At 38.9% G+C, this 10808-nt stretch overlaps 1 protein-coding gene across 2 annotated transcripts; it reads left to right on the top strand.

Annotated features, from left to right (window-relative positions):
• Nucleotides 1-574: 574 nt before the first annotated feature.
• LOC109003274 (protein TOPLESS) lies at nucleotides 575-9484 on the top strand. Of its 2 annotated transcripts, none has more exons than XM_018981355.2 (27): nucleotides 575-695; nucleotides 1145-1284; nucleotides 1411-1590; nucleotides 1710-1823; nucleotides 1905-2063; nucleotides 2528-2705; nucleotides 2791-2914; nucleotides 3031-3140; nucleotides 3465-3630; nucleotides 3771-3880; nucleotides 3965-4034; nucleotides 4148-4221; nucleotides 4321-4416; nucleotides 4509-4604; nucleotides 4754-4881; nucleotides 5029-5263; nucleotides 5449-5610; nucleotides 5695-5787; nucleotides 6008-6154; nucleotides 6595-6705; nucleotides 6793-6972; nucleotides 7055-7183; nucleotides 7258-7353; nucleotides 7815-8000; nucleotides 8089-8252; nucleotides 8849-9118; nucleotides 9229-9484. In XM_018981355.2, exons 2-26 carry the CDS (start codon nucleotides 1205-1207, stop codon nucleotides 9054-9056), a joined length of 3396 nt encoding a protein of 1131 aa, XP_018836900.1. In that variant the 5' UTR covers nucleotides 575-695; nucleotides 1145-1204; the 3' UTR covers nucleotides 9057-9118; nucleotides 9229-9484. The 2 variants fall into 2 exon arrangements, with proteins under 2 accessions (XP_018836900.1, XP_018836898.1); XM_018981353.2 differs by having other exon boundaries at nucleotides 8846-9118.
• The last annotated feature ends 1324 nt before the right edge of the window (nucleotides 9485-10808 follow it).

Raw genomic sequence — 10808 nt, 5'->3', positions numbered from 1 at the left:
ATCGCAATCATGGACGGTATTACTGTATCACGTGATTTATAATAAGTGTAATTGTACAACTACCAGCAGTGGAAGAATGGCAACGGCAGTAATATTTAGGTTATTCCGGGGGTCAAAGTTTATGGGACCCGTCCGAGAAACCTTGTCGTTTCATGAGGGATCCGAGCCAGAGTAAAAGTCGCTTTCTCGGATATTTCGATCTTGTTCTCGAGTGTTGCTCTTTCTTGTTTATCTACCGTTGGATGGACTTCGAAAACTAGCTCAGATCTTTTGATTGAAATCTACGGGAATAAGTAAAGAACAGTCTCATGTACTTTGTGTATCCTATGATTTCTCTAACTCTCGGTCCAACCCAAGCTGAAGGACAGCTGTCAGCTGGAGATTCCGAGCCGATGACCTCGATAAAGTCTAGCCGGCTAAGTGGGACCCATCTTCAATTGGACATATAAATATGCAGAACTGCATATCACCATGACTTATCCATTTTATTTACGTATCAGTTGATACGTACAGTTAGTTATCATCTCTTTATCTGTCTGCCTCCTATAAAATACCCTCCGTTTCTGCAAGTTCAATGTCTCATTATATAATTTTTCAGACAGAGAAAGAGAGAGAGAGTAATACAATTCCATTTCTTGAGAGGAAAAAGCTCGTCTTAGCTTCCCTTCTGTTTAACGTGTTCTTTGGTTTTCAAGGTAAGAGCTTCCTTTAATTCTCTCAACCTCTCCCTCTGAAATTTAGAATCTTTTACTTTAAAGTTTTTAGCTTTTTAAGCTGTTCTATTTTTTTTTTCTTCTTCGTCTTCTTTGGGGATGCTTATGCGTCTTTGATACCCACATGGTCTAAAAGCTGCTTTCTTTGTTTCCGTGATCCTCACAAAAAAAAAAAATAAACACCCTTTATTTTTTATTTTTTGGATTTTGACCCGATTTCTAAGCTTTACTCATGTTGTTGAGTGCTAAGTACTTGTAGTAATTTTGTTTGCAAAATGGGTTGCTTTTGCGTGGGATGGATGGTGGTTGAGTGATCTGGTTCAGGGTATAGATTTGAATCTTTGTGCTGTTTGTTTTGCCTTTTTTCAACAATTAAGCTAGGAAGAGTTGGCCCCTTTTTCCGATTTGTGTAACGTATGATATTTTTTCAGATCTAGCGCTGCTTTTGGTGATTTCGTGTTTTTTGAATCGAAGACGACGGGGCGACTACCATGTCGTCGCTTAGTAGAGAGCTTGTGTTCTTGATCTTACAGTTTCTTGACGAGGAGAAGTTCAAAGAGACCGTTCACAAGTAAGCTCCTAAAATTTAGTTTTACTTCTCTGTTGTTTTTCTGCTGTTTTAGTTTTCTATTGATAGGTCATTCCGAACGATTGATTATGCACTTTTGCCTCATTAATTGCTTTGTTTATTAAATAGGCTTGAACAGGAATCTGGGTTTTTCTTCAATATGAAATACTTTGAGGATGAGGTGCATAATGGGAATTGGGATGAGGTTGAGAAGTACCTATCCGGGTTCACAAAAGTGGATGACAATCGGTATTCAATGAAAATATTTTTTGAGATAAGGAAGCAGAAGTATCTCGAGGCATTGGATAAGTAAGCTTACAAATTTTAAGTACTAATTTTCTAATCTTTGGTTTTATAATAACAGGTTCTTCGTCTTTGGAGATTGTGTGTATATTGTCTGTGAATGAGATTGTTCAAATTTTTGATAGGCATGATCGTTCCAAGGCTGTGGATATATTAGTTAAAGATTTGAAAGTTTTTGCCACATTTAATGAAGAGCTTTTCAAGGAAATCACCCAGCTCTTGACATTGGAGAATTTTAGGTATGATGAGTTTGTGTTGAACTCATCCAGGTTACCGTTGTTTTTGGAAAATGAAGTCAAAATGGGTTTGTTGTATCACAGGGAAAACGAACAACTTTCCAAATATGGAGATACCAAATCTGCCAGAGCAATCATGTTGGTAGAGCTCAAGAAGCTAATTGAAGCAAATCCTTTATTCCGCGACAAATTGCAATTCCCAAACCTTAAAAATTCACGGTTACGGACTCTCATCAACCAGAGGTAATTTATTTAGAAATCCTGCAAGATTCAGTTTAAATGGATTACTGTATACTAGCTTCAAATGGACTTCAAGGTGTTTTTACTTGGTACCTTGTTCCCTTTGATTTCTTATTGAATTATTTGCATGAGTGCATTTGTCTTTCATGACATCTAGAGTGAGTGTTGTGTTATGCATCATAGGTTAACCTATGATTATGATCTTTTAGCCATCTCTGCTATGATTGCCCCTGCTCTTAAGGTTGGGGCCGTGCCTTAAATGCTCGGGTAAACAATGCAGGAATGATCTAATTTTCCTGTGATGCCAAGAGTAATCTTTCTGTGAATGTTAGCATGAAATATATGCTTCACAGGCTAGGGGCTGTAGTTGTATCAGTTTTGGAGAACAGCAGTAACATTAATGTCTATCATCAGCATACACTCGTGTTAGTTCAGTATGCAATCTGATTACTTATTGTAAATTACAGCTTGAATTGGCAGCACCAACTATGTAAAAACCCTCGGCCAAATCCAGATATAAAAACTCTATTTGTGGATCACACTTGTGGACAACCAAATGGTGCACGAGCTCCATCTCCTGCAAACAATCCACTGCTTGGATCCTTACCAAAAGCTGGGGGTTTCCCTAACCTAGGTGCACATGGGGTAGGTTTCAACTTATTTGGGTGCAAAGTAAACTTAGTTGGATGTTTATAGCCTTTCATTAATTTGCTTGAATTTATGTTTTCAGCCTTTTCAGCCTACACCAGCACCAGTTCCAACACCACTAGCAGGTTGGATGTCCAATCCTGCCACTGTAAATCATCCGGCAGTTTCGGGAGGGGCTATTGGTCTTGGTGCTCCATCAATCCCTGGTACTAGATTAATCTGTTTTGGTATTGGGTATTGATTTCATTTGCTTTTTTATGGGGATCGGATGTTCTATATAGTTCCAATTATGACCATGGAAGTGTTTCTTTATCTCAAATAGCTGCTCTGAAGCATCCAAGGACTCCTCCAACCAATCCTACTGTAGAGTACCCATCTGGGGAGTCTGACCATGTTTCTAAAAGAACAAGACCAATGGGAATTTCTGATGAGGTATTGTACTGAACAAAGAAAATATGCTTTGTGACATCCATGATTACGAGTGAAAAAAGTTACTTTTTACACATTAAGATTGTTTCTCATTCTACTAATACCTCGATGAGACAATTATGATTTCTCAAATAAAAAGTACAATAAGGACAAGTTTATAATGCAAGAATCAATAGGTGTGCATGCATCTAATGTGCTTTAGCAAACTATTCTGCTTTTTCATGGTAACATTTAATTATTGGATGGCGGTATTATTCTTTCTAAGGTTCTTTATTTGAAATTTTGAAAATAGTTTGGTTGAACCTGATTAGTATTCGTTTGGTGCAGGTAAATTTGCCTGTCAATGTTTTGCCAGTAACATTTCCTGGTCATAGTCATGGTCAGGCTTTCAATGCACCCGATGACTTGCCGAAGACTGTCTCAAGGACCTTAAATCAAGGATCGTCTCCCATGAGCATGGATTTTCATCCTGGTCAACAGACCATACTTCTTGGTCTGCCTTTGTTTAAAACCTCTTGTTTAATTATAAATATCTGAGTACTACTGTGTTTTAATTGGTATATTTCCTTACTCTGAAGTGTTTACTATTCTACAAGGAATTGAACCTTGAATATTTTGAATGTTGTGTTTCAGTTGGTACCAATGTTGGGGACATAGGTTTATGGGAAGTTGGTTCGAGGGAGCGGTTGGTTTTGAAGAACTTCAAAGTTTGGGATATTAGTTCATGTTCAATGCCTCTGCAGGTGTGTCCCATCTTCTTTAATCAATGATCCAATTTAAGTTTAATGTTTTGTCCTTAAAGCTTTTAATTCCGTGATGGATTTCAGGCAGCTTTAGTTAAAGATCCAGGTGTATCTGTTAATCGTGTGATTTGGAGCCCTGACGGTTCTTTATTTGGTAAGCTTTACGATATTGGTTCTTCAGCCCATATAATATAATTGAATATATTGCGTGCGTATTAAAGGCGAACTGGACAATCAGATGATATGTTTATTCTATTCTAATTACAGGAGTTGCATACTCCAGGCACATTGTTCAAATATATTCTTATCATGGGAATGATGATGTACGGCAGCACCTGGAGGTATATCTTATATGAAGCTTGCCATTTCAAATCCCTTACTCTATTGCATGTGGTATTTGAGTTGCTGTACTAAATGTTGCTCTGTACTTGCTGGTTTAGATTGATGCCCACGTTGGTGGAGTAAATGACATAGCATTCTCCCATCCAAATAAGCAGCCTTGTGTGATAACCTGTGGTGATGATAAGAGCATCAAGGTTGGTTGGTCCTATTACATGTTTGATTGTTTAAATGTTTTGAGTGGAGGTTAAGTTTGCCATGCCTTACTAATTTTGGTTGGTAATTGTAGGTATGGGATGCTGCTACTGGTGCAAAGCAGTATACTTTTGAAGGTCATGAGGCTCCTGTTTATTCCGTCTGTCCCCACTATAAGGAAAACATTCAGGTATGCTTTCCATTTTCTCTGATTTTTTTAATTGAATACTTTAGACTTGTCAGGCTTATTAGTTTTTCCTTTCCTTTCCTTTCATGGATCCTTCCCAAATCCTAGAATTTTTGTTCCTAACATATTTTTTTGTGCGTTTGTATGCGTAGTTTATCTTTTCAACAGCACTGGATGGAAAGATCAAAGCATGGCTGTACGACAACTTGGGATCTCGAGTTGATTATGATGCTCCTGGTCGCTGGTGCACAACAATGGCTTACAGTGCTGATGGTACTAGGTAATTATGTCGGTACTGTTACTTATCAAAAAAATTATGTCGGTACTGCTTGTCCTTTGCCAGTTGTTCGGGTTCTTGTCAACAACCAGACAGGGTCTTACCTGTTTTGACTTATTTTTTTGGGTGTGGGGGTTGTGGATATTGCAGGCTCTTTTCGTGTGGGACAAGTAAAGATGGGGAATCATTTATTGTTGAATGGAATGAAAGCGAAGGGGCAGTTAAAAGGACCTATCAAGGATTCCGCAAACGTTCTCTGGGTGTTGTGCAATTTGATACAACCAAAAACCGGTTTTTGGCTGCTGGTGATGATTTCTCAATCAAATTCTGGGATATGGACAATGTTCAACTTTTGACAACTGTTGATGCTGATGGAGGCCTCCCAGTAAGTTCATCAAGTTAAATAAATAATTAGAAGCATGTCCTTTCGGAAAAATTTTTGCTCAATTTCGTCTTCACAACTTTCTGTTTAAGCCTTTTTTCTTGTATACTCCCAGTGTTTATGGCTAATGCATTTTGGCTTATCACTAAAAGTTGCTCTCTAAACAAATTATCTTTCATACTTCCTAGGCAAGCCCACGTATCCGCTTTAACAAGGATGGGACTCTGTTGGCTGTTTCTGCTAATGAGAATGGAATCAAGGTTTTAGCAAATACAGAAGGTATTAGGTTGCTACGCACATTGGAAAATCCTTCTTATGATGCATCGAGAACGTCTGAAGCTGTGGCGAAGGTAGCTTTGTCAGATAGTTAGCTTTTGTGACACCCTGACCTCAGCATGAGCTAATCTTGTGTTAATATATGATATCTCTTTCAGCCGACAATAAACCCAATTTCAGCTGCTGCAGCAGCTGCTACTAGTGCTGGACTTGCGGACAGAGGTGTCTCTGTGGTTGCTATTGCTGGAATGGTTTGTGGCACATGCCCTTTTCCCTTTATTATGTTTTATTCATATCACTTGGGCCATTGTAAGTTTCTGCTGATCATAGATTGAATAGAAGTTACTATCCAAGCACACCTTATATTGTTGCTATATTATCTTTTTTGGTTCTTTGTTTTAAATGCATTTTGCTTATGAATTTGTTTTTTTTCTTTTAATGTTCATTAAATTGACATATTAATCTAACCAGAATGGGGATGTCCGGAACTTCGGGGACGTGAAACCTAGAATCACAGAAGAATCCAATGACAAATCCAAGATCTGGAAGCTCACTGAAATCAATGAACCATCTCAATGCCGATCCTTGAGGCTTCCCGAAAACCTGAGAGTAACCAAGGTGTGATATGTGCTAACTGGCTTTATTCTTGGAAGGTTCTCTAACACGATATAGTTTGGCCATGTTTGTGATCCTGCTTTGTTTTAGTCTGTAGCCACTTTGGCAGCATTGTGTTCCTCTCCTAAGATTTACTTGTACTTTCATGTGCTGTACTACATTTTTTTCATGCCCACAAATTGGGTTGTCTCTTTCCACCTACGTTGCTCTTTTCATAGACCAAACATTCAAAGTACATAAATACTAGTAGGATAGCAAGGGTATCTTCCCTTTTTCTTGTGTGTGTGTGTGTGTGTGTGTGTCGTGTATTGGATAATTCTGTTTCAGGTGAACTCATGAAGTTCACTAAAGATTTTTTCTGATTCCATCCCATCTCCAACAAAATACCCTCACTAGCTTCCTTGATTTTTTTGTTCGCTAAGTATTTCCTCTGATTGTCACAGATATCAAGGTTAATCTATACGAATTCAGGAAATGCTGTTCTAGCATTAGCATCAAATGCCATTCATCTGCTCTGGAAATGGCAGCGCAGTGATCGTAATTCTTCTGGAAAGGTATGAGGACATGCCAGAGTATTTCTTTGATCATATCTGGAAAAATGAGTTCTGGTTTGTCTAAGAAAATTGTCATTTATCTTGCAGGCAACTGCCAGTGTGTCACCTCAATTATGGCAACCACCAAGTGGAATTCTAATGACCAATGATGTCTCTGAAACTAGTCCTGAAGAGGCTGTGCCCTGCTTTGCTTTGTCCAAGAATGATTCGTATGTTATGTCAGCATCTGGAGGAAAGATCTCCTTGTTCAATATGATGACATTTAAGGTAACCCATGAGTCCTGTGTAACTTTGAATTCATGGACTAGTTTCATTTTGACCAATTTCAATTTCTTTCTTGAAACTGCAGACAATGACAACTTTCATGCCACCACCACCTGCGGCTACATTTCTTGCCTTCCATCCTCAAGATAACAACATTATTGCCATTGGCATGGATGATTCCACAATTCAGATATACAACGTTCGCGTAGATGAAGTATGATGCAGTATATGGCCACCACAATCAATCATGGTTGGAAATGTTATTTACTTAATGCTTTCTTGATGCAGGTTAAGAGCAAGTTAAAAGGACACTCGAAAAGAATAACTGGCCTTGCCTTTTCTCATGCACTGAATGTGCTAGTTTCATCTGGAGCGGATGCTCAGGTAATAATTTTCCTATTCAAATGTTATTTGCAGATTTGTGTTGCTTTTCTGATTAGTTGTTGTGAACTTGACCTAATCGACTTCCTCAATCTCATTATTTAATGAATCTGCAAACATCAGTCAGCAAGGCAGAGCTAAGGATTAATTCTGCGTATTCACCCTTGATATGTTTAAAGGATTAATCAATGTTTCAACTTATTCGTCTGACATCTTTAAATAATTCCATAATAATGATCAATGCTTATTTTTTCTCTGACATGGAATGCAATTCCTAACTCGCACTCATGTTGATTTCTTTGGAATTTGATTATTAATCAATTTTATTAACAGTGATCAAAGTTCGAAGCACTATCATCTGGCATATTATTCCTGAATTCTAAATCAGTCGTAATCAATAATTCTTAATTTTCAAAGGAATTTTGTGTTGGTTCACTTACAATTGTACTATTTTTTTCCTCCAGCTCTGTGTATGGAACTCTGATGGATGGGAAAAGCAGAAGGCTAGATACTTGCAGCTTCCTGCTGGAAGGGCTCCAGCACAATCAGACACACGTGTACAGTTCCATCAGGACCAGGCACATTTTCTGGTTGTACATGAAACTCAGCTTGCAATATATGAAACAACAAAACTAGATTGTGTAAAGCAGGTATTTTCCGCGTCCATGGGCTTTATATTTTTGGAAGGAACAATTTTCGTACTTTTGTTTTTGGTTCTGACGTATTCTTCATCTGTAGTGGGTCCCACGTGAATCTGCCCCCATCTCTCATGCGACATTCTCATGTGATAGCCAGTTGGTATATGCCAGCTTCTTAGATGCCACAGTCTGCGTGTTTAGTGCTGCAAATCTGAGACTACGATGTCGGATCAATCCTTCTGCTTATCTTCCTGCCAGCGTCAGGTACTTTACCAAGCTCCAAGCCTACACAGGCTTATTCAGGCTACAATCTTTGTTTAGATACGATGATATTTTGTTCAATATGTCTGAATGTCACTGTTAATTTTACTTCCTCAGTATATTTGTATTCCTTCAGTGTAGCCATATATCCATGCCAGAGCCAAAAATAATGCTAAAAAAACTTCTTTGGGCCCTATGCACAAAGAATTGCTTGGGTTGAAACTTAAGACTGTAAATGTTTCTTTTCTTAAAGAAAAAACTCACTTAACATTGGAAAACATATTCTAAACTTAACATTGGTTCTTGTTAAAACATTTTTGACCCTAGAGAATTTATTGGACTGCCCAAATTTAGGCTCCAAAAGATGCTGAATTTTTGGCAATCACATCAAAATTTTGATCGAGCCTATCTTTTAACCTGGTAAAATAGCTTGTCCAATAACACAGATAATTTTTCAATTGTGTGCATCATGTTCTGCAATTACTTCTTTTTATGGGTACAATTGCTAGTTTTTCATGGGAAACTTGACATCACTCTGCCTACCCATATGCGTGATAGCTATTGTAGATTCCAACCCTTTGTTTCCTGAATGCCAGCAGTTCTAATGTACAACCACTAGTGATTGCGGCTCACCCACAAGAACCGCATCAATTTGCAATGGGACTGTCAGATGGGGGAGTTCATGTCTTTGAGCCCCTTGAATCTGAAGGCAAATGGGGTGTGCCACCACCTGTTGAGAATGGGTCAGCAAGCAGTTTGCCAGCTACTCCGGTCGGAGCTTCAGGTTCGGATCAAGCCCAGAGATGATGAAGTAGCTGCCAGTGAGGAGTTCTTTTACATGCTTGCTTGCTGGCCCATCTCGAATTTAGGTATGCTGTACAATGTACAAGACTTCTTGGTCTATTTGTTCAGAGCCTCCAGTCTTCTGCTTTTGTTTTTCTCGTCTCTTCCTCATTCATATTTGATATTTGTTGTGCAGTTTGCGGGTCATGACACATGTAATTTACTCAAGGGCGCTGCAAAATATGTAGATTTGACATGTTTAATCAAAATTCTAAGGTAAATGCTGTAGGAGTATAAATAGTTTTGGGAAGGAAATTCTTCGTAAAAGAATTTTATGTTCTTCCTCAGAATCACTGCATGGAATCATCGAAGTATCGGTTATGCGATCTGTATGAAATTTCAGTGTAGTCTAATCAGCCATTACTATGTCTTGAACGGCGCTTTGCTCTTCCCTTCCCAAGTGCACTAAATTTTTTTTATAATCAATTATAGTAAATCCCTTCGGAACCCTTTTAGCAAGCAATTATGGCCAGCAATCGGAATCCCTGTTGTTTTTCCCCGTATTTTTGTTCGTCTTTATCCTACGACTGGTTTCCTCAAGAGCGAAGGGTCCAAGAAAGATTATTCGGAGCAAATGTTGAAAAATTCTTGACGTGAAACCGTAGTAAGCCCCGCGACTATCCGCCATTTTCATTCTCGCGTAACATCTGAACATGTTGAAGAGGAACCAAGCTGATGATCCTGCACTCTCGGGTGTAGCTTTGGTTAAACTTGTTGGACAGATTCAGATTGCCAATGCTTATTGAATGATCACCGCGCGAGGATCGGAGGCTGGTTTATGGTATTAGGTATATGTATTTCCATCACTTCAAAAAATCACCAGTGGATCCATGTATAATGATTTTCATTTCCAATCGCAATGAATTCCACAAAAAGAGTTTCCAAACGCAAACAACCTAGGCCAGCAAAGGGGGTATGCATGAGGGGCCTTGTCCGAATGACGAAGATAATTTTTTCTTTCTTTTATTTTTAACAATAGCAGAACTTTCCATGGTGCTTTCATGGCTGCTCAGATTGGTGGTCGGAAGCCAAAACTGTAGTGTTGGGCCTGAGTGAAACAAAAGACAATGGGTTTAGCACGTTTCTAACGACAAGAGGACAGACAAACATGCGAACCGAGAAGAGAGGGGGAGGACGAACATGTCTGCAACGGAGGCGAGAATGCGTCCTCCTCCAAGTACCGAATAATCAATATAGCCAACATCCGATCGAGAGCAGGGCATCACAAAAAGTTACAACCAGATGTCAAGTGGTAGGAGGTAGGTGGAAAGATGTCACAGTTCACAAACGAAGTATACATGGCCCATAGCCAGTTAATTTCATTAGTAACTTCCTTTATTTTAATTCAACATGTTAGTTTTGTTTTCTTTGATCGAGCGAGCCGAGGGCTCTATAGTGTTAATCATCCGGAAGTCTAATATAATTGATTTTCCAATTTCTCTCTTCTGCTCTTGAAGGCAAGGTCAACTTTGAGTTTGAATCCATTTTCTTGCATTTTCTTGTATTTTCTGCTTATACAAACACCTTCCATCGGGTGTTTACAGAAAACAGCAAGACCCAACCTCCACAAAGTCGCCTAGGGCACACACTGCCCAGGTCACAGGATCAAGGCACTGTGTTCTAAGCGATTAATTCCAGCAATAGAGGTGATAAATAAAGGTCGAAGAAGGCTAGTCACTTTCTTGATCTTCTTGCCTTGTAAAGCTCACTAATTTA

Source organism: Juglans regia, chromosome 12 (assembly GCF_001411555.2).
Source record: "Juglans regia cultivar Chandler chromosome 12, Walnut 2.0, whole genome shotgun sequence".
Classification (NCBI taxonomy): domain Eukaryota; kingdom Viridiplantae; phylum Streptophyta; class Magnoliopsida; order Fagales; family Juglandaceae; genus Juglans; species Juglans regia.
Note: the sequence above shows the minus strand (reverse complement) of the source record. Positions and strands in the feature narration are given on the sequence as shown.